The sequence below is a fragment of the Astatotilapia calliptera genome, chromosome 16 (assembly GCF_900246225.1).
Source record: "Astatotilapia calliptera chromosome 16, fAstCal1.2, whole genome shotgun sequence".
Lineage (NCBI taxonomy): Eukaryota > Metazoa > Chordata > Actinopteri > Cichliformes > Cichlidae > Astatotilapia > Astatotilapia calliptera.
In genome coordinates, this window is record NC_039317.1 from 29,160,380 (window position 1) to 29,185,024 (window position 24,645).

At 38.8% G+C, this 24,645-nt stretch overlaps 1 protein-coding gene across 4 annotated transcripts in view; it reads left to right on the forward strand.

Annotated features, from left to right (window-relative positions):
- Positions 1-24,645, forward strand: part of LOC113007765 (nck-associated protein 5-like) — a 139,912-nt gene that overhangs the window by 95,319 nt on the left and 19,948 nt on the right. For 3 of the 4 annotated variants that reach the window (XM_026144674.1, XM_026144675.1, XM_026144672.1), the window contains one exon: positions 4,221-5,928. The exons of the other annotated variant lie outside the window; for it this stretch is intronic. In XM_026144674.1, the coding sequence (XP_026000459.1) occupies positions 4,221-4,222 (2 nt within the window). In that variant the 3' untranslated portion in view covers positions 4,223-5,928. Of the gene's footprint in view, positions 1-4,220; positions 5,929-24,645 lie in introns of those variants that run through there. 4 annotated transcript variants of the gene reach the window in all.

A 24,645-nucleotide genomic window follows, 5' to 3' on the forward strand; every position in this document is an offset into this window, starting at 1 on the left:
GACTCTCTTCTTTCATCCAAAAAAAAAAGCTTGTTTCTACCATTTTCCATTCTTTAGTAATCAGCTGTAGAAGAGAGGTGGGTTCCACCAAAAATGCCTGTTTTGACCAAAAAAAGGGAAAAAACGAGCTTTTTGTGAAAAATACATTTCAAGCAGAAAAGTGCCTTTGACACTAATATTTCTTGCTTTGTGACGAGGTTGTATTCTAGCCCCTCCCATTGAAAAACGTAATTGACGTCTATAGACGTCAATGGCAGTCAACGTAAGTTTTTCAATTGACGTCTATAGACGTCAATGGCAGTGAATGAGTTAAGTTAACTGAACAGGCATATTTGGACAACTTGCATGAAAATATGTGACTGTGTCAAGCTTTGCTGCGTGGTGGGCAGGATGTAGGACCCAAATGCAGGAAGTAATGGGAAGTAAACTCAAAGAGGCAGCTTTATTTTGACTGTAAACTGTAAACTTTCTGTAAACTAGAAACTGGGACCAAAAACTCCAACTGTAAACTAGGAAACGGCTAAGAACACAGAGGGAAAAACACAGAATAGTGAGGATGCAATGCAACAAAGGGCAAAGGAAAACACAGGGCTTAAATGCACAGGCAAGACGACGAGAGGACCAGAAATCGCGAGACAAAGAAAGTGACATTAGGCAAGGACTATCAAAATAAAACAGGAAGCATGACATCACATAGACGCAGACTTGACATGGAAACAGACAGTCTCTGGAACAGAGGGAATACTAAAGCACTAGACTTGGGACACAGGGAAAACATGGGAACAGAGACTAACCACAGGCTGAGATAAACACTAAGGGAGAGAGGACTACGATCCCTGAAAACTAAAGAAACCCAAAAACATGAACCTCAGTAATCAAAGAATATAATTCCATAAGTTGAAACACAAATACCGTGACAGACAGTATGTGCAGTTTAGACAGTCTGCACTTAAAGCTCATGGCTGAAAGTCATATAACTGAAGCTTTAATATGTTTTTGCACACAGCTAGAATAACACATTTAAGTCAGTATCTAAAAATATATGAATTTTTAACTGTATGCATATTTTACATGATACACAGTTTATTTTTATTTTCAGATTACCACCACCGAAATCCAGTGAACCAAATAATTCATCTGTAAAACATGCACTGAACCATTAAAACACATGGCTTTTATGTGTAATGAACTTTGATCTGTAGCCTTGGAAAATGCAAAATTATGAACCCTCCAACTGCCGGGGTCACAAGGACTTTTAAGGACTAAAAACAGTGTCAGAGTTTGTTCTAAGTACTGAAAATTACATACTATTAAGTTGATTTTAACCCACTGAAAAGGTTTACTGGCAAGTTTCATTAAAGTTTCATACTTTTTCAGTTTTTATCTACCAAAATAAATGTGAACTCTTCTTTCGGGAGACTCGTCAGACACGTTCAAATGCTGCCTTTAAAACCTGTCACTGGAGCTGGCAGTTATAAAGACAGACCAAGGTTCAGTATTTCACTTTTTCACACTGCACAAAAAAAAGACTAATAACTTTTTCTTTCAAACTACACTTTGCTTTCAAGCCCATTTTCATCCCCACTGAGCAGAAAGCACGCTTAATGGTAGCAACTGAACACATGACTAACACAAGTTTGCCAAACATCATTTGCATCTTTCTACACTACATTAACGCTGGCATTTACAACGGTTGTGTGTGTAGTAGTAGGTCGTGAGATGTGCCTGTGGGTTAAAAAATAGCCACAGGTTATGAGCAATCACAGCAAGATGCACATAAAGATTCATGAATACCTTTTTATTTATAGAAACACACTCATCGAAGTGTTTCACACTCCTCAGCAGCCCATTTCCAATATCTTTATGCAGCGATTACAGAGAAAAGGTTGAAAAATAACAGGAAAAACCAAAACAAGTCCAGAACAGTTTCTCAGTCCTCTTTAGTAATTATTCTGCAAGTATCTGGAAGTCTGCTGGAGGGATTAAGACCATTCTTTTAAAAGATGTTTCCTCATGTGTTGCCAGTAAAATTCCTCATTAGTGTTTGGCTGTGTTAGGATCTAGTGACTATGAAGGCCATAAATGCTATTCACATCTTTTTCATCCTCATCAAATCATTCAACAAGCCCGTGTGCCATTTTGATGGGGGATCTGATGACCAGGTGCACCACTTTATGTAAGGCCCCATAGTGTGTTAGGCCCTTGTCGCCTTCGTCACACAAACTGAGACAATGACCCACATTGTGGTGTTGGTTCAAAAATTCATAAGTTAACACTGCAGGAGTGTCACTTTTATCCAGTGACTGTGAGAAAAGCAGTGAAGGCTTTCATGATATGTCAATAATTCCAAAGAAAGCAGGTGGAAGTAAAATAACTTGTTTGGAAAGCCAACAAAAAAGTTGAAATTTAGCTGAGTTATGGCAGAAAAGGCACATGTCCTCCAGCTGTTATCATGATAGCAGACAAAAAATAGCTTTGCTATCATGTCACAGGTATTGCTGGGCAATGAAACAGTCCAGTTCAGTAGATTTATTTGGCACATGTGGCTGCCTTAACAAGTGGACCTGAACTATGATGGCATCACATTGTAAGGGTCAGGGATTCAGGTTTTTCCTATTGATTTTTCACCCACCTTTACATTCCTTGAATCAGACTAGTTATCAGTTTTGTTTCAGACTATGTGTGGAACACGTCAGGAACACTCATCAACATGCAGTGACGGATGTTGCTGTTTTATCTTTGCCCAATGGGATCAGATCACAGTTGTCCTATTTCAATTTAAACCACATTTTATCCCAGATACATCTTATGTTACCATAATTTAAAGTGCTTAGGAATCAGTGACAAGACCTGCTGACATTTTTTTTTTGTGTGAAATTAATTCTCTGTATGCAGCTGCAGTTGAGGAACATAAAGTGGAACCTTAAGGCAATGTTCACTCCTCAGCCACTTTATAACCAGCAAGCAAAGTCAATGCAAAAGATCTACCATGTACTTTTATGCCCTTTACCGTATACAAAATAAACCAAACCCCACTCTTTATAGAAAAAAGCACACTGAGCTACACAAGCAAACACAAATTATAGCCTGTCCACAAATATATGAAATTGTGGCTCAGAATTAAAATAGCAAGTACAAAGCTTCAGTTTAGTTGCAGATGAAGTTGCTGTGCTGGTGGACATGGCTCAGCCCAGCTCTCAAAAAACTGCTTATAAAAAGTCACAACCTCAACTTGTATAAAACCGTGAATATCCATAAAAGTTGCTTTATGTACCTGAGAGTGTGAGGTCACTTAAAATCACAGGAAAGACACTGATAAAGAGGTAGTGTCTGTGAAAAAAGCTGAAATTACAGTGGATCTCTGTGGGGCAGTTTAATGGCAGTCCTCTTACTCCAACGAGTCTGCTGGCTTTGAGGAAGAATTTTCATACTTTTTAGAGATAAAAGGATCCTTGTTAAGTAAAAAGTGTGAGCTCAGCAGGAGGCTAGAAATACAAATTTTCAAAGGACTGTTTCTGCTTTTCACAGTCCACACTGTGGGCTCCAGAAATACTATGCAAAAAAAATAGTGTTTAAAATTGTTTAACTTTTTTATCCTTTCATTAATAATAAATAGATCAATAAATAATAAAAAATAAATTAAAGCGCATGACAGTAAACCGTTAAGTCATTTTCCCTGCTGTAAATTCGTACTTTTGTTTACTTTTTTTTGCGTATCTTTCTTTTTTTGCAGGTATTGCTTATATATTTGTAAACTTATTTATTTCTCTACCCTCTTTTTATAGTTTTACATTTTAATGCATTTCTGTATCAATGTGCAAAAGAAGAGGCTCTTATTGAGTCAATTTATTGGTTGATCAATAAAGTTTTATTAATAACTTTTTTTTTTATTTCTCCATTCAAATGTAAATTCAAATGCCAAATGTGTAACAATAAATGCAGATATTTATTGATGCTATTATTTTGGTAACAGTTTATCATTTTTTACAATTATTTATTTATTAGTTTTTGATTTTGGCAGACCCTGCTCTCTATAATTTTTCCCCAAAGAAAGCCTGTGAGCTGATTAATCATCTTTAAAGGCATTTCTTAAATATTCCATTATATTATTATTATTAATCACAGTTTGGGCTTCTCCTTTAAACTAGTCTCATTTTGGATATTGTTTGTGTGGTTCAGAGATCCACTATCTCACTCTGCTCCACACCTTCTCTTTTTAGAGTTTCTGAAGCTGGATGAGTCAACTTGAAGAGAGAAATCATGCGACTGGGTGGACTTATCGCCGAGCCACACATGGAGGACCTCCAAATCCCACAGTTTGGATTCTGTGTCCGGATGAAATGCTCAGAAGTGGGACAAAAAGCCAGCTTGGCATTGTTAGGCTTCCGCCTCTGCTCAGTGTAGCGTTAAGATACCGAGAAGCCTTTCAGGTGTAGCAATGAACTGTCTGGCAGCCATTTTGGAGGTCTGCATCTTGTTTGGCATCAGCTGTGAGCAGCTGATTGTATTTATCTGCAACAGACTTTTCTTCACAGAAAAACAGGTTTTTTTTCTTGAAAAAAAGTTTAAAATGTACATTTAGCATGTTTAGCATAAAAGCTACTGTAGCATTAAAAAAGAGCTACCTATAATCTCAAAATATTCTAATTGTGGGTGTGATCACGGACTATAAAAACACAATGGACATAGCTATGATTAGTCACCCACTGGTTACCAAAATCCTGTATTTGAAACTTCAAGTGCAGCAAATTCATTGTCACCATCTTAACATTCTCAAATTTTAAAAACCTATCATACATTTGAAAAATAAAAATAATTTAAAATAGACGGAACCCATAAACTCATCAGAAAAGCACCTACTAAAGTCATAAATCAATGGAGAGGAGTTAACATGAGTCAGAACTAAATTAAAGGAGTTCTTCCCACTGTCTTTCATACACGCGAGTCTGAGGAGTCGCCCCCTGCTGGCTACGAGAAAGAATGCAGGTTTAACGTACTTCCACATTGGTTTCATGTTTCCAAGCTGAAAGTTACCATTGATAAAGTAGAGCTTATGTTAGTAACAAGCAGCTGTTTTTCACATATTAAAGCTTACTTGTTAAGCTTATTTAAAGTGGTCATGAAACGCTGCACATATAAAGGCAAATTTAGACATGGAGCCCTGCTCTCAAAAACTGACACAGATGTAAAACTGCCTGTGAAGCTTGATTTAAGAATTAAGTGCTTAGAGTTAAAGTTTTAAAAACATGTTTATGCCATCTTCTGTTAGTACGGAACATTATGTCACCAGCTTGGCTAGTTGCTGCTAACAGCGACCCTGATAAGGACAAGCGGAAGAAAATAGATCAGAATCAGAATCAGAAAGGGGTTTATTGCCAAATGTTGAGCAGGTTTACAACATTAGGAAATTGCTGCGGTGCTTCAGTGCAAACATGACAGTATAAACAGATGGATATACTGTCTGCTTTCACTCTCTATTTCTTAAGCAATAAGTGGTTATTTTTTGTTTGACTGTCTGCATTAACACAGGAAAATCCACCTGTTAGCTGTAATTTTTGGGTTTGTAAAGCACTTTTTTGAGACCAGCAGACCAGACCGCTTGGTACACTCAGTCAGACATGGAAAAATCAGAGTTTCTGACTCCAGCTTGTTGGTCCAGTGAACCACCTGACTCAAACAGGCACTCCTCCACACTGTCCTAATTTCTAAAGTGCTTTACAAACCTGAACATTACAGCTAACGGGTAGGTTTTTCTGTGTCAGTGCAGCTTGCCAATCAGCTATGTAAGAAATAGAAAGTGAAAGTGGACAGTATATACTTGGTTTTAACATAAAGCTCATTGTTGCACCCATGGGTAGCACAAAAGTGACCCCCTTAGATTGATTTTTATTGTTCGTGTCCTTATTTTTTCCACATTTATTGGTTCTGTACTGGTTAGCTAACATAAACTAATGTAAGTCTGTTGACCACAACCAACCAACCAACCAAGTGACATAATGTTCCCAGTGGCACTAAACACGTTTTTAAAACTTTTACTTTAAGCTTTTATTTCTTAAATTCAGCTTCACAGGCAGTTTTACATCTATATCAGTTTTTGAGAGCAGGGCTGGTGGTATAAATTAGCCTTTATACATGTAGTGTTTCATGTCCACTTTAAAACAGACCTGACAAAACCATTTCCGTTATTTTAGTCTACATACAGCATTCATTCACAACAGCGATCTACCAATTTTGATAATTTTTGAAGTCTAACTGCATGTAGCATCAATGCAGCCCACAGAGACTGTGATTAGCATTTTCCATACTGTTGTTTCCTCCTATGCATTTCCAGTTTCTGTTTCTTCTGTTCCCATTTTTAAAATTGACCGGATGAGAAATTTGGAGAGAAACGCCGCTCATAGACTATGCCATAGGCTCTACATGGATTCAAAGCAGATGTGCAACAAATCTGTCTGTACTGTTAAATTCAGTTTTTCTCCACAACATTTCTGGATTTGGACGCTGTAGCTCGAGGGAGCCATGCTAACCGTCACTGTTGAGCTTCAGCAAAACTTAAGAGGATTGAATACCGGGTGAGTCATGTAGGCTGTGACAAACAAACATAAGCGTTTCACCTGCAGACCTCCATAATGGCACTGGCTGTCTCTCCTTAAAGGTCATGTAGCCACATTTATTTACATTTCCCAGCCATGTGTGAACATTTTATTAAAGGTTTAAGATTTAAGTCTGCTCCAGACAAAATGACGATCTAAGCTAGGATACATACGTAATATATTTTCCCATGGGCCCACCAAAACTCGAGATTACAGTGTTATCCTATGTACAGCACTACCTACTGATTGCCATTTACCTGACTGAGTAATGTGATTCTCTAAAGTGTGCGCTAACTACTTTTTATTGTCACTGTGTTAATATCCACTTGCATGCACTCAGCCTCTATAATTTACTCTGATCCCAGTGATGCTTCATATGGCCTGTTTTATTACAAGAAGTTTTTTAAAAAAAAGCTTAAATATTATTTCACATACTCCGACACTGTTTTGTAGGTAAATGTTGCACGTTTCATTTTGAATTTAAACTCCTCACATGTGAGCTGCTTTTTGTGCGTTTCCACAGCTATGACATCAGGACAAAGCAGTGAGTTTTGCATGTAATCTTAGAGTGGTAACGCACTCAGTTGTCAGCATGCTAGCTCAGGGAAATTTATTGTCTCTGGTTGAAGCTGTGGGTTAAACTTTAATACGTACAGCTTTCATTAAAGCATGTGAAGAGATCCAACAGGGAGGATTCACATGTACACGTTTCTGTCACAGCAACAAAAGACCAGTTACGTCTTTTTTGCTGGACTGAACTCTTCCATTGCTTTGCTCATATTTAAGGTAAACTAAAGAACTTGTAAATATATTGAGAACTTCAGCTCTTTGGACATCCTGTTTTATGGGGCACTTGTAAAGTAGTCCAGAACAGGGGAAGCTCTATGAAGCTAATGGTGAAGGACATTTACATTTTTAGGCTCCAGCAGAACATCTTTATTTCTGGACTAATTCAAGAGACCCTCTCTAGTTTTTACAAGAAATATAGTAGAACAGCTTCTTAGCGTAAGCAAATCAAAGCCAAGAGTTCCACCACTGATTTTGGGAATGTAGAACGTTGCCACAGTTAAGATGCGCTTCAGCCGGAATCACGTACACGTGAATCCTCTCTTTCCTGGACTTAATATTTTCCGCGTCATAGTTTGCACGTTTTATCTCTTTAAGAAGTACACTGTGTCCTGTTCTTCTCTCTTTTGTGTTACAAATATGACTAGCTCACTGTTTGGTGTTATTTTTTTAATAAAGTGACTCAGATATCTGGCAGCAATTCAAGGGTTGCACTTTTCTAAAATTTTCAAGGCAAGCAAAAGTACAGAGACCCCCCCTTATTTTTACTAACTCGAGAGCATCCCTTGTGGAAATCAACAGTGTGACAGTTTTCAATTACACGGCAAGTTTTTTAGTCGAACTTTTCGCAACTTATCAAAAGCTAACAGTTCTACCACTTTCTTTTCAGAAAGTAGAAGAACTCTAAAGTCACATACACGTGAATCCTCTCTTTCCTGTCTTGATCTTTCCCGATTGCCACTTCTTTTCTGCACATTTATCTGTAAGATATCTGAGTCTCTGTCTTTAAGAAGTACACTGTGTCCTTTAATCTGCTGTTTTTGGTGTTCCGAATGCATCCCGGCACATTTGACGATTTTAACCCACCCGTCCCCCTGAACTTTTATCGTTATTTATCATGTGTAGATATTTGCCGAGATGCATCTTTTCACACCATCAGTAAGAAACTGATTGCATATACAGAACATGAATGCACCTGAATCTACATATCAGACTCATCAAGGTGATGATAGCCATATTCTTTTCACATGATGTATAGCTACAAAGCACCGCACATTATCATCAGTATTAACTGTATTTACCTCTTCTTTGTTGATGGTAATATTTGTAAAAATGCAGCAGTAGCAAAACATTTATATGTGTAATAAATATGTAGCGTGAGACGAGGATCAGGGAACAGATTGGCTGCACTGATACGGGTAGATGAAGCATGGCGTCTGTGTTTTTAAAACAGCTCGCATCACGAAGAGCGTCACTCTCACAAGGGTTGTATTTTTCTAGCATTTACTCCGATGTCCTGTATTTGTACCTTGCACTGATGAGTGTATTTTGCCATTTATTAGCACTTGTTGTCACTCACTATCACAGTAACTCTCCTCCTAAATGTCTTTATATTTCCAGAATCCAAATAATAACAGTGATGTTCTTGTGTCATCTTATCAGTACAAACTGAGAGTTGTTTATTACTGATATTCTTTGTTTATTGTCAGAGAAAAAATAAACGATTTCAGTACTGGGACGACATTAAGGACGTTGTTTGTGTGTTGTCATTGAATTGCTTTGGCTGGTAGAGAGGAATCTAGATAGATGGGCTACAAAATGAAGCCCAACCAGCTGATGGTGTTATACACAAGTCCAACATATCTAGGATGTCTTTGCATCAACTGGATTCCTAACATCAGCAATTGGAAGTCTGCATTTGGAAGTAATGGAGCAAATCAAATTTGAGTCATACTGACAGTATAATTATTAATTAAAAATGTCAACTGGTTAATTTTAAGCATTAACAGCTACTTGTTTAGGTCTTGGCATTTAAGGGTTATTGGGTTAGGTTTGGAGTAATTCTGGTTTGGGTTAAAATACATCGGTTTTCAAGCTCTTTTCTTGATGAGCATGTTGGTTCCTGCCCACTTTCCCTGGAAAAAATACATGCTTATTACATTAAATACATTTTCCACATTACTTACGAATTTGTCCTTTTACATGAAAAACTATTGTTTTTTTCATGACTATTTCACATTTTCTCATGAGACCCTGACAGACATGGGGAAGTCTACTGCCAGCTGAGGAATGAACTATGAGCTATTACGCTTATCAGTATTAGGCTACAGCTGTACAATTAGGACATTGGGGAGGCTGGCAGATTACAATGGTTAGTCCATTAAATTAAGATTTAGATTTGTGTAAGACTTTATTTCAGCTTTAGGCCTGGTGATGTGTAACGGTATGAATTATGTTGATTAATATTTTTTACTCTCTCAGAGCCCACAAGTTGGGGTTCAGTATTCAGGGTCATCATGTGATACGTGGTTAGGCAGACAATTTAAATGCATAAATACAAGGATAGAGAATTTGGATTTTTGGTAATTATTGGATGGGAAATTGCCATGTGAGATAAGATGTGGTGCTTTTTCAAACCAAGTTAGGGAAGTTAGCTTTTGCGGCTGATAGTTAATGAAACATAACTCGTATGATCAGTTACAATTTGTAAAAACTTGGCTTATAGATATGTAATGACATCTACTATTAACACATTCCGTATATGAAAATAGTGAGGCAGAGCAGTTTGTAAAAAATTAAAGTATCTTTAGCCATCACCCTGTGGAAGGAAGGAAGGCCCATGCACCACGATATCTGGAGTGTAAATGGTCCATGACTGCTAATCACAGTTATAGTGAACTGTTAATAATATTTTTGTGTTATTTCAAGGTATTGTGATTGTTTTAGAAGGTAACAGTGCCATGGCCTGTAATTTATACAGTTGTGGTCAGAGGTTTATGTGCACTCATACAATCGTTGGCATGAATGTCATGATAGTTTTGGATATTTAATTATTTCTTTGAACTGTTCTCTTTCTAGAGAGGAAATAGAGTACAGCAAACATCTTTAATGACTTAAAAAAAACAAGAGTCGGGTGTACAACCTTGAATTTATTTAGGGTTTTCTCTTAACCACACATGGTCAAAAGTATACATACAGGATACATACATATATCAGAAATATGAGCCTCTTTTCAAGCTTTCTCTTGATGGTCATACTGGCTCCTGCTCACTTTTATGGACAAACACGTTATTCATTTCCTATTTAAATTCATTACTCACTTATTCCTGTCCCAATTCATGTATGGACAATTCATGTCCATGTACATGAAAAATGATTGTTTTTTTCATGACTATTTCACATGGGTAAGTAATGCCAGCAGAAGAATTAACTCTCTAAGCTATTACGCTTATCAGTATTAGACTGCAGCTGTATAATTAGGACATGGGAGAAGCTGACAGATTACAATGGTTATCCCATTAAACTAAGAGACAGTGAGACAGTTTTATTCTTTCAGCTTCAGCCCTGTTGGCGTTTAACGGTCTCAATCATGTTTTAGTATTTATTCTTAACTTTTAAAATATTAGTGTGTGCACAAATTTGATGTGTGGTAAACAGAGATGGGCAGTAACGCGTTACTTTTTTCAAGTAATGAGTAAAGTAAGGGATTACTATTGCAAAAAAGGTAACTAGATTACTGTTACTTTCCCTAAGCACACTGCGTTACTAAAGCTGTGATTTTTTTGCGGGAGTGTCTCATGACAATGACGTAAGCGAGTGCAACGTTGGTGGCAACAGCTGTGTGCAGATCAACAATGGATAATATATCGAGTGCGGGAGAGAGTATGAGCGTGCAGCATTTAACGCGTGGAAGTACTGACCGTACTTTGAGTTTGATTCCGTAAAAAGTGACAAAAACATTAGCATCCGCTGTACAGTGCGTGGGAAGAAAACTTCTTTTTGCAGCGAAAAAAAACCCCAAACCTCCGAGCGAGCACCGAGTGCGCTGCCACGGAATCTTCCACTGACCGCTGCGACACACCTGCACCAGGGCAAACATCCGCCTGCCCTGCTCCTGCTATACAGCTGAAAATAGAGCAACAGGACTGAGTCTTTGATTTTATTTATTTTCTGCTGTGTTTCACTTGCATTTATTTGAAAGAGTGAGTGTAAACACAAAAACCTATTTTATTTTATGTGCTGGAATGTGCAGAAAATAGGTTTAAATGTTAAACAAATTTCTTCCAGTCAGAGAGTGTTGTATATAATTACATTTTTGCTTGATGCATGAAGTTAAAAGAATAAAACTAATAAAACAAGTTTTTAAAAGAGACTTTTCCATTTGATTACATTTTGTATGATGGATTATGCAGAAAAAGTAGAACTGGGCTGAAAGATCTATGGCTTTATTACGTATTCAGGTTGTAAATCATGTTTTTAAAAAGCAACTAAGTAACTAATTACTTTTTGAAAATAAGTAATCAGTAAAGTAACTGGATTACTTTTGGGGGGAAGAAATCAATAATTAGTTACTGATTACTTTTTTCAAGTAACTTGACCAACACTGGTGGTAAACAAGTCCTTACAAGTGTTCTGTTTAGGATCACGTATTAATCCTTATAGAACAATAACACTGATTTAAAATTGCTTGCGAATTTCATTTTTCAGGGTTACACCTGAAGTTACCTGGATAAGTGTGACCGGTGTGGTTCTACGTTGTGTCTGACGATAAAAGGTGAAAGAAAGAAAGACCTCCAAATAAATAGCTTGCCCACTCCAGCTCCTATGACCAAATACAAACAGTGGGGAAGAGGGTTAGCTCAATCCACCACAACTTCCAAGCTAGCAAGAATTATCTATTCATGTTAGCATTCACGTTCCCTAGAACACATATGTGGCACACACATTTATAGCATCTAACAAAAAACAGGCATAATGATGACAATAATTGAACTAAAATTGCAATCAGAAACATCAGGGTGGCTAAATATGAATTATATGTGTGTTGGAAAGAAATGACACCAACCTCTCCTACAGGGGAATTGTAGAAAAGGGGAGAAGCAAAAGATGTACACTGTATTTATAGGGTTGCACCAAAGAAGAACAACAATGAGGAGGGGCTCTAACTGATAATGAACATAACTACAGGCTTGGAGGTCCTAAAAGTCAGGTATAAAAGGAACGGTTTGGGGGTTTACAACACATTTTGTGTTATTATGACAAGATGTGATTTATGACCCTGTTACTTAAGCACCTAATCCTGTTTTGTAGCACAGGCTTCTGGTCTGGAGCAGAATGAATGTTCAGAATGAGATCCTCGTGGCTCCTGGATAGTGTCCTCCTTTGCAACAGCTGTACAGTTGGTCTAAAGAACACAGGGCCACAAAATATAAACATTTTTTTAAAAAAGTTTGAAGTACATTAAGCACAACCCAGTGATTTGTGACAACCATCATCATTATACCCACTGTCTCTGACTGAAGTACACCCTTATGGTGTCATTTATATCTCAGTGTTAACTCTGCTCTGTGTGTGGAAGCCCTGCAGAGGCAATTCAACCATCTGAGTCTAGCTTACTTTTCTAACTGTCTCACAACAATGGAAACAGTTTAAATATAAATTAATAATAAAAAGTAAACAGTTTGCAGAAAGCCAACCAACATGTCACAGGCGCTGGAGCAGAGCTTCTCAAGCTGGGAGCAAATTCCTGCTGGGCATCCAAACACTGTGTTCACATGAAAATGAAAATACAAAGTCAAATGAGGAATGATCCTTATCAAACTGGCATTTACAGTGGGGCAAAAAAGTATTTAGTCAGCCACCGATTGTGCAAGTTCCCCCACTTAAAATGATGACAGAGGTCAGTAATTTGCACCAGAGGTACACTGCAACTGTGAGAGACAGAATGTGAAAAAAAAAATCCATGAATTCACATGGTAGGATTTGTAAAGAATTTATTCGTAAATCAGGGTGGAAAATAAGTATTTGGTCACCTCAAACAAGGAAAATCTCTGGCTCTCACAGACCTGTAACGTCTTCTGTAAGAAGCTTTTCTGTCCCCCACTCGTTACCTGTATGAATGGCACCTGTTTGAACTCATCATCTGTATAAAAGACACCTGTCCACAGCCTCAAACAGTCAGACTCCAAACTCCGCCATGGCCAAGACCAAAGAGCTTTCGAAGGACACCAGGAAAAGTATTGTAGACCTGCACCAGACTGGGAAGAGTGAATCTACAATAGGCAAGCAGCTTGGTGTGAAAAAATCAACTGTGGGAGCAATCATCAGAAAATGGAAGACATACAAGACCACTGATAATCTCCCTCGATCTGGGGCTCCACGCAAGATCTCATCCCGTGGGGTCAAAATGATCATGAGAACGGTGAGCAAAGATCCCAGAACCACACGGGGGGACCTGGTGAATGACCTGCAGAGAGCTGGGACCAAAGTAACAAAGGTCACCATCAGTAACACACTACAACGGCAGGGAATCAAATCCCGCAGTGCCAGACGTGTTCCGCTGCTGAAGCCAGTGCATGTCCAGGCCCGTCTGAAGTTTGCCAGAGAGCACATGGATGATACAGCAGAGGATTGGGAGAATGTCATGTGGTCAGATGAAACCAAAGTAGAACTTTTTGGTATAAACTCAACTCGTCGTGTTTGGAGGAAGAAGAATACTGAGTTGCATCCCAAGAACACCATACCTACTGTGAAGCATGGGGGTGGAAACATCATGCTATGGGGCTGTTTTTCTGCCAAGGGGACAGGACGACTGATCCGTGTTAAGGACAGAATGAATGGGGCCATGTATCGTGAGATTTTGAGCCAAAACCTCCTTCCATCAGTGAGAACTTTGAAGATGAAACGAGGCTGGGTCTTCCAACATGACAATGATCCAAAACACACCGCCTGGGCAACAAAGGAGGGGCTCCGTAAGAAGCATTTGAAAGTCCTGGAGTGGCCTAGCCAGTCTCCAGACCTCAACCCCATAGAAAATCTGTGGCGGGAGTTGAAAGTCCGTGTTGCTCGGCGACAGCCCCAAAACATCACTGCTCTCGAGAAGATCTGCATGGAGGAATGGGCCAAAATACCAGCTACTGTGTGTGCAAACCTGGTAAAGACCTATAGTAAACGTTTGACCTCTGTTATTGCCAACAAAGGTTATGTTACAAAGTATTGAGTTGTATTTTTGTTATTGACCAAATACTTATTTTCCACCCTGATTTACGAATAAATTCTTTACAAATCCTACCATGTGGATTCATGGATTTTTTTTTCACATTCTGTCTCTCACAGTTGAAGTGTACCTCTGGTGCAAATTACTGACCTCTGTCATCATTTTAAGTGGGGGAACTTGCACAATCGGTGGCTGACTAAATACTTTTTTGCCCCACTGTATATGTTTCTTAAATAAAGAGTACAGTACAGCTTATGATTAATAATGAACAGACACTTTTACTGCAACATATGGAGTTATGTTACACATGCAGCCTGCTTCAAAAATAATCCAGAGTTATCTCATTTTTCACAGCCACTCAGTTTATTGTATAGAAAGATGGTTGCTGTCATTATTAACTCCCCACCTGGTTTCTAAGATTCAATTTTAGCATTTTGGCCACGTTGGGTGTTTCTGGAGCCTGGGAAATAGACTTGGATGAGAAGACAAAGCGCTGAGTTTTCAACTAATGAATGCTAGACAGCTTGATACCAGCTGTCTCCACAAAACACTCAAAAGCAATAAATAAATCTTAGAATTTTTCTCAGCATGACAGGAGCACAGACTTCTTAACAGTCTGTTAGTACAAATAACTGCACAACAAGGTATATTATTCTTCTGATAACTGCATTAGAAATTATCCAAAAGGCACCGACAGCACAAACACAGTATAGAGATGGTCCATTTATAGCCGCCTGTGTCAGGCCATGCCCCTGATTTTAAGCCTTAATGACCTCCAAAAGGATCTGTCTATTATTAAGAAGAAACTGTCCATAGATACAAAATTATTAATAAAAAAATATTTTGTACAAGCTGCAAACATCCTGAGATGACTGTATTACTGATATAATGAGGCTTTGCAGAGATGTGACCACTAACCATTAAGTTGTTCGTCATTTTGCACATGTGACAATTGTGGTGACAGTGTAAGACTGACCAAAAAGGCCTGGGCTTAGAAACTGGTCTGCAACAATCTGGAAACTGCTAGCCAAGTGTGAAAAAAATAAGCAAAAGAAATTAACATTTCATTAAAGTCCCAATCATGCAAGCCCAGATACCTGCCAGTGACCCCCATCTGTTCCTACTCTCCAAGCTGCAGTGAAAGTGTGAAAAGTACAATGCAAACTTGAAATGGGAACTGTTTGCCTTCAAAGTAAAAGTTACACCTTTTAAAACATACAGGCTGTAGTGCTGTTTGAAGACAAACCTTTTACATTTCTGGTAGTAAAGCATTTCAATTTTTATTACCACTGGGCTAGCAGTTATCGGGTATTTGCCGACAGGTTTCTTCCTGTTAAAAGGGAGTTTTTCCTTCCCACTCTCACCAAGTGTTTGCTCAGAGGGGATTAGGATTCTAATTGCTGGGGTTTTCTCTGGAATATTATAAGGTTGCTGTTTTCATTTGGCATTTTAAAAATGCAATTTATTTGAGCTGAATGAGATTACATGAGAAATCCAAATCTAAAAACTGTGATAAAATGAGTGTTTCCAGCTGTCTACGGACTGTTTTAGCGCTCAGGAATTATTTGAACCTCATTGTTCAAACTCTGGCTGAACAATGCGATCATCCACCACTAGAACGGAGCATGTCTATGAAAGGAAATAAGAAACGGCACAACAGGTTCCCTTTACTTCTTTTCTTTTAAAGATTTAGACTGAAACTGAAACCACTCTTATCATAATTAATGTTGCCGCAGGACCATCATTATAAACACAATCATGCGTCTTGAGCTTTTGAAATCTGTTGGACTGACATTAAAGAGTCTTTTGATCTCGTCAAATCTTGAATCAAAGTTGCGATGAAGTCTTGACACCGTGCCTGACCTCTCAGCATGACAGCGAGTAACTTCACAAAATGTTTCTGGCTTGTCTTTGATTAATATTAATGACACTGAACGGTTTGGCCCACATCATGTTTCCACAGAAATCTATTTTGTTAATACAAATTATGTGCATATAGCTGATGGGAGATGATGCTGGCATAAAAACGAAAACAGGAAAGTGGCTCAAATAAAACCATGCAGCCACCCCCACTCTGGCTGTGGGTAACATTTGGGTATTTGAGGTCTCAGGCCATCTGGTTTGGTTTATTCTCTGAACTCTAAATCCCCTTTAACTCAAACCCAACACCTACAGCACACGGTGCCACCACACTGCTGCCTCATACTGTTCTCTGTCCAGTTTTCATGCTTTTAATCACACATTTTTAGTTTTCCTCCAACCAGGTGAGGACATCCTGAGTCTTGGACAGAGCTATTATAGGAATCTTGTTCACAGCAGTGGAAATCTGCAGAAATCTGCAAAAGTATAACTATAAAGTATCAGGGGTGAGTCTAGAGTGGGGTGCTGGGGGTGACACTGACCCTCCCATTGCCACAACCAAGTATGGTAGTACATTTACTTACACAAGTACTTCGCTTACGTACAGTTTTAAACATAGAATACTAATATTTTATTGTGTCATTTTGTCACTGCTGTTAATGTGAGGTTTTAAAAAATAAAAGTAAATTTCAAACTACCAAAAGTAAACAATAAAACACTAATGAGGTTAAAGTACTCAAGGGAACTAAATAACCATAAACTAAGTAGCAAAACGCTGCTTTCTGGTGCCGATGTGCTGTCTCTGTCTTTGCAGAGGATGTGGCAGTAAAATGTGTCATATTAAAGGTGTTAATAATTTTACATTGAATTTTGTCACACTTAAGGGTTGTGATGTGATGTCATTACTCATTTTTAACGTTTTCAAATGTTTTAATTATTATAGCAAATAAATGAACATCATATAATCAGATCCTGGTTGATAATCTCCTGATGTGTTGCACCATTATTCTGCATCTGTGGCTCTGACCACATGTGCTGATGAGATTGAGGAAATAATATTTCATAAAAGCCTTTAAAGTTGCCAAAGGAGTAACACCAGTGACAAAAAGGCGGTGCATGTGACAGATGTAAAAAGGAAGAAAAATAAAATAAATTAAAAAATATCTTGGCATTCCAAAATTGGACATTTCTGTAGAATAACCAGTCTTCTTAAATTGGTACCATACGAGTATCTGCAAAAAATCTCAGATGAGTTTGAATCTCAGTGACCTCAGAGGGCAAGCTTTCTGAAAGTCTTGTGAATGCAATAACTTGAGAACAAAGTGACAAAGGATTTTAAAATTGATATCATAGATTTATCTATTAGGAGGTTGAGCACTGGTGGCTGCCAGTATTTTTCTGCATGATAAATGCTGTTGTACTAAAAGAAAGGAATCTGTCCGCATGACTCTTTGAGCTATAAATCTAAGAAATATTTACAGATAAATTACAGAAAGGTTTCCAGTAGCTCATTGCTCAGACTGTCCTGTAAAATATCAATTTCTGTGTGAACCCATTGTAAAAAAAAATAACCACACACACAAAAGAAACAAAAAACAGGAAGATTTCCATAATTTAATTAGTTAATTGCTTCGGTGTAGCATGAATGGCCATGGTGGACATCTTTATTTGCAGGAAAACCTTTAATTAAAGCTACAAAACGTATTAAACAGCTAATCTTGTTAAAATAAATGTAAAAATGTAATCAAAAAATGTTCCTTTTTCTTCTCAAAACTTCCAACCTTTGAAACAGCAGAGTAAGAACACATTAGCATGTTGTTTTGCAAGTCAAGTTTAAATGCAGGCACAGCCTGTTCGATCCCCGGGCTCTCTGTCCTGGTCATTGTGTCCTTGGGCAAGACACTTTACCCTACCGCCTACTGGTGTTGGCCAGAGGGGCCGATGGCGCGATACGGCAGCCCCGCTTCTGTCAGTCTGCCCCAGGGCAGCTGTGGCTACAACCGTAGCTTGCCTCCACCAGTGTGTGAATGCGAGAGTGAATGAATAGTGGCATTGTAAAGCGCTTTGGGTGCCTTGAAAAGCGCTATATAAATCCAATCCATTATTCTCTTTCCTAAGTACTTCTCAAGTGTCCTTCACACTTTTCCTTGACCTCATGATATTTTCCATCAGAATCAAGGAAAAGTGGTTAGGAAAAGGAAGTCAGAGAATTATTTTTGGACTATTTGAATGTACCCAGAGTAATAGAAACTTAAAAACACGACACTGCTAAATCAGAAAATCACCGTCTTTTAACATGAATATTTGATTTAACCGTGCCAGCTGATTCTGAGCCTGTTCTTTCATCTAACTGTGTGATTGTTTTAGGAAAAAGCTGTGGGTTTTCCCAGCGATTGGCCTGAGCTGGAACTATGAAACAAACAGACTGGATTTAAAATCCTGTCCATGTGACTGCAGCATTTGTGGCTTAGTCGAGTCAGTTTGTCATTTTGAGCAGGTTCCCAGTTTACGTTCACACTTCTTCAGCACATTACTTTTGAAACATGAACACGTGAGAAATATTTTGTGTTAGTGTCTCATTGCTCGGTTACCACATCTGTCAAGGGCGGTCCATTAGATCCAGAGTGGGGGGAATGTGAAGCTATAAAGCGTGGAGCCTGGTGCCAGCAGAGAAACTTAAAATATTGGACCTTCCCGCAGCTCAGGAAGCATCAAGGTTCTTGTAACCTTGCACGGTTTGAGCTGTCAGAGCGAATGTCCCAGCGTCTTCCTCTTTTTTGACATAATGATTTCCTTTTGATGCACAGCAACCAGTTTAATAACATTTCCCAAAGACACAAAAGTCTCATATTTCACAGGCAAATTGGGTTCATTTTGGACTTTTTGTTTTCTTGTGCTCTTAAGATGCTGACCACACTCTGCATGCACGCCGAGGGATCTTTTTTCCCTGATCCGATGGCCAGTCATCTTTGATTAGTGTTGCTGTTTTAAAAGGCTCGGTGCATAATGGCTCCCAGTGTGCCATCAGTCATGTTAGGATACTCGGAAGCTGCCATAAAGAGAAACTAGAGCTGCAGCACACTTGGCTAAACTTACTGCTGATGCCTCAAATTTAGTGAAGTACAAGAAGTGGATGAATTTGAACTCATTTTTACTGACAGAGTTCCTGGGTGCAGCAGAGGGAATGCAGTCCTGCTGGCTCCATCGAGCGATGACCTTCAGCTCGCACTGTGGCATTTGAAATGGCTCGGGTGCCAAAACTTGCAGTTCTTCTGAGATTCACTTGAGGCTGCAGCAGTGATTCCGTCCCCATAGACTCTTATGTTATGATAAACATGTTTACAGCCTGATACAAAGAACAGATTTGAGATTTGGGGGTAGTTTTCCTGTTTGATAACTCTATAGTGGATGAAATTTACTGGTGCTAGTCTGAAGACGAGGGGCTCAATGAACAAACCAACCACAAACCTGGAGGAGAAAACATGTGAGATGAAAGTCTGAGTATCTCTGCCTGTCGCCCCTGTAACCCACTAATGGCTTTTAAAATTTCTCCTCTTGAAATTTGGACCCATTTTTCAGCATTTCGACAGCTTGAACAGCTGCCCGTTATGCCTCTCCCTCTCACACCGGAGAGGTTTCACTTTAATTATCTACCTGGACGTCTCATTTCTGAGTAAAAACCTCCTTGGGTCGTTGCTGTAAATCTTCTCATTCCTTAAAGCGTAACTTAAATGACCGTCAGCTAATTTGAAGTTCGACCAAAGAAGGGATTCATAGCATTTAATTGTGTCTTAATGTGCAATTATCCAAGTTTCAATTAAGCAGATTAGCGCAGTAAATCACAAACAGCCTCTCAATGCATCACAGACACAGATTATAACGGGTTGATCGCACCGAACCTGAGTGAAACTGCTGGAGTTTAGACTAAGGATTGAAGCCTCCCTCCTCTGAGACCTGGAAACAGTGACAAAGCATGACCGCCTTTGCTGCAGATCAGCAGTTTGCCCTCATCTGGGTTTGTTCTGCACTGAAATCCTCTTACTCCCCGTGCAGGTCTGTGCTCTCGGTGGACAGGTTGATACGAGGGCTAGTTCACCCACGTTTCAGCTAAATGTGAAATATTAGCCCACCATGTACGGCGCTCGGGAGACTGATTCATCTGTAGGATTTGTAAAAGAAAATCCAGACGGTTTTTACCACCCCAGAGTTCTGCAGACAGGCTTATTTGTCTTTGAAAAGCATCTGAAAGCTGCTTCGCCTGACCAATACTGAACCGGAGAGCTCCTCCGTTTACAGTTTTACAGTCTGTTCACGTTTAATCATCCAGGGTTTGTTCCCATCTTATGACACGTGAATAACAGCAGCAGTTTGTAGGAGCTCAGACAACTTACAGACCACTTTAAAACTTCATGTATGATTGTACCAAGATTAGTGGTGTCAAACACGTGGCCCGATGGTGCCATTTTATCATAGTTTGAATGAAGCTTTCCACAAACTGTACCCGTGACCTCCGACCTCTGATCCAGTGTTTGTGGATCATTTGCTGGGTCAAAGTCTGAAATGGAGCTAAAACTTTTGGCGAAGTGATTCCTATAACTCACGAGATTAATAAATCTGAGTAGGGACTTTGGAGGTCAAAGCACTAAATCTGTGACACTTTATCGCCTCATTTCTGTTTAATAATGAGCCATAAATATGAGACTGTTGTTATTAGGAGCCATCAGAGGGATTTAAGACAGCTGGAAGAGTGAAAACTTTAATTATTTATGTCAGTAAGTCGATGTTTGATTCCCGTGATGAATGAGACTGAACACAGGTGAGAAAATATCCACATACTACTAGTACTACTACTACTACTACTACTGTGAATAGTACTAACAATGAGAAGAAGCTGGTGAAGCAGAACTTTATTCCTGAGGTGGAAGAGGAGGGACAGTTGAAGAATACGAAGATGATGAGAAGTTTGTGAAGAAGAAAAAGGAGGAGTAGGAGACTGAGAAGGAGAAGGAGCTAAGAAGGAGACAAGAGATGACTAGGAAAAGGAAGAGGAGGAGAAGTGGCTGGTGAAGAACTTTGATCCAGAAGAGGAAAAGAAGAATTAGGTGGAAAAGAAGGAAAGGAAGAAAGAACCAGGACGAGAAGACTAGGAGAATGTAAATAGAGGAGAAGAAAAGGAGGTGATGGAGGAGGAGAGTGAGAAGGTACATGGTTAAAGTTTCTTTACCACGTGGTGCGCAGTGTCTCCGTGCACGCGCCTGTGTGCGTGCGCAAGAAGGATAAAAGCGCGTTGGAGGCGCGCGGGAGGCGTCAGGCTCACCATGCCAGGCTGCCCGCTGCTGCTCCGTGTCCGCACCTCCGAGCTGGCGCGCCTCCGTCTGTCGGACTCCCGTGCGGAGTCTTACTGATCCGCGGACGATGCGGCTCCTCGCGCTCTCCTCTCTGCTCCTGCTGCTCCTCGGCTCAGGTATGGAGGCTGTTCGCTGGTGGGAGACAAACCGGGAGGCTCTCTGCTCCTTTTTCTAATGAGACTGATGTGGATTTACTCACATTAAACCTTTATTACTGTAGGAGGCTCAGTCTGCACGCGCGGACTGTGCGCTCCGGTGCGCATGAAACGATCCAGGTAAGTTTAGGCGGAGAGAGAGAGCAGAGTCAGGGGCCTCTCCAGGGTCTGGAAAGGAAGAGAAAAAGACGCAAAAACAGAAATTTTCATCAGAAATAAACACAGAGGATGTTTTTCAGCTGCACGTGCAGCTCTCATACGGATTTATAACGTGCAAAATGTCTGCACGACTCTTTAAACAGCGATTTTTGAAAATTTAATAACTCATTTAAAAGTATTAAAGTAAAAGTCGCAGTCCTGTTTAATAGAACAAAAGTTTCTGCCTAGAATATGCTTAAAGTACTCAGTATGTACAAAGGTACAGTCGTACATACGTGACATTACTATTGGCTCATTAATGTGTATATCACTTTAATGTGTTAAGTGGACAGGATTTAGTTTTAACTATAAAACTCAGCATCATATATATTCATATTTAAAACATGCAAATTACTAAATAAACAAAAAGTAAATAATAAAATAAAATAAATGAACGGAGTACAATGTGCAGTACAGTTATGATCAAGTTGTCCAGCAAAGAAGTTGTTAAAGGTACTTTTAGTAAAAACCTTCAACACAAATGTAATGAAAGCCTTTGCCACGAGGTGGCAGCATTTTAAAGATAAGTTACATTTTAGAAAAATGTTAAAACAGAAAATGTTCTTGTAATTTTCTGCCAGAACATTGTTTTTTATTCATGTATTTATTTTTATACACATCTCCATAAATAGTACATTTTAGTAAATTCAGTGCAAGGTTAAAAAAAAACTATAGTTTTTTTTTCAAGATTACACATTGTACTGCTGTAATCTGAATATCTATGCCTTACAGCACATTCAATAGAACTTAAACAGATAATTATGTATCAAATTACTTAAAAGTTTTTATTTTTATTTAGATTTTATTTGATTATTTTGACTTATTTTGATTTCAGATTAATTTTTACCTTCTTAAGATTTTTTTTTCATATTGCATTTTATTTTATTGAGTTCTACATCTTATTTTGCCAAAAATACCCTAAAATATGTTTGCTATGTTTAACTTAATGTTTACCTTCTCTAGCAAGTTTTAACAAATTTGTTTAAATAAAGTGTAGTTAAATAACATGTATATAGAAAACAAATGTATTTAATAAGTTAAAAAAATTTACACAAAAGAACAGATCACAAATGGGAAACAATAAAACAAAATAGATCAAAAGGAAAAAAAAGAAAACACAATTGGATAAAAAAGTGATTGCGATAAAGTTGTTCATCCCAACCATCATTAAATTCTTCTTAAAAATATTTATGTTTTGCTAATTTAAAGAGACCATTTCTGTTTTATGCTACCAAAATAAGGCTATGCATAAAAATACCCTGATTCTTGTCCAGAAGTTTAGTTAAAAGTAACGCTGTGCAGTTTTGACTCTGACACACTGCACCACCTTGTGGCTGATAGTGGTATTACTGGAGAGTACAGCCTGGCCTTTTTTCAAAATCATACAAACATCTCTGGAGCACATCATGGACATCACACCACAGCTGCTGTTTCTTCATATTTTTCTGCTAGTTTCAGTTAATTTTTAAACAAAGCACATTTAAACAGACTACATTTAAGCTGTGCTTCAGTGCAGTCCTTCAGTAAACGTGCTGGAGTACACTAGCACCGATCTTACTGTGCTGCACCTCTTGTGCAATCCCCACCAAAAAGCTAGAACATAGTAATCAGTTTTTCTTTTGGAGTTTCATATCTTAGTGGTTCGAAAATAAGAGGAAATGTTTAAATAGCATATTACTATGAATAGTATTAGGATGTGTTGTCTATTAGACAGACAGAGGTAGCATAATAACTATTTTACAGGATTAATGATGCATCACATTTTTTCCAATACACCATACTGAATGTTGGTCCAGCAACATCGAGTGCAAACATCAACCTTTGTTTCAAACTGACCTGAATTTCATGTGGAGGTGATGAGAGCTGGATCTACAGTGCACGCTTTCCATGCCTGAAGGCAGCGAGGAGCAAGACCAGGAGCAGGCTCATCATTTTTCCTGCATTCATGGGTTTGTGCACCGTGAATCCATCCCCTGGGGTCAGACTGTCATCGCACAGTTTTACAGTGAAACCCCGAGGTGTCGCACGGAGAAGGAAACCATGTGCACTGTGGAGCCACGTTGAAAACACAGGATTTGAAAAACACAGTGTTTGCTCGCCACCTGGACTCTTCCACTTTCAGAAAATGAAAAGTAAGCTTGAGGATCACTGTTCTGACACACTGAAGAAGCACCAGCACCCAGTATAGTTCGAGTAGAAGTACAAGAAGACAGAAAAACACTTGCTGAAAATGATCCAGAGGTGCCCGAGAGGTTGATTCAGAACAGGATAATACATTGTACATTGTCGTGTTTTTTATCTAAAACAAGGAGGAGAGGCAGCTTTTCCTTAGGGTTAGTCAGCAACATCAGCAGCCTTTCTAAAATAAAAAGTGCACAATAAGTCACCTGGTTTTTAGACTTTTTAAGAAGAAAAGGATCCTTCATGGTTACTACCCCACCTCCATGTCCACAGCACTAAAGGAGACGCATGCAGCTGCTGCCTGATACAAAAAAATCCTGTAACTCATAATTGACATTCTGAGATTAAAACTGCTGAAGAAGAAAAGACCTAGACTAGTGATGTCGTGGTGGTCTTTCATGCTTTTATTGTGTAGGGACAAATGCATGTGCACTTAAAAATGCCGAGCAAGACTTGTATATGGAAGCATGTGTACCCACACATTACATACATATGTATTTATACCTGTAAATGTTCACATGCATGGA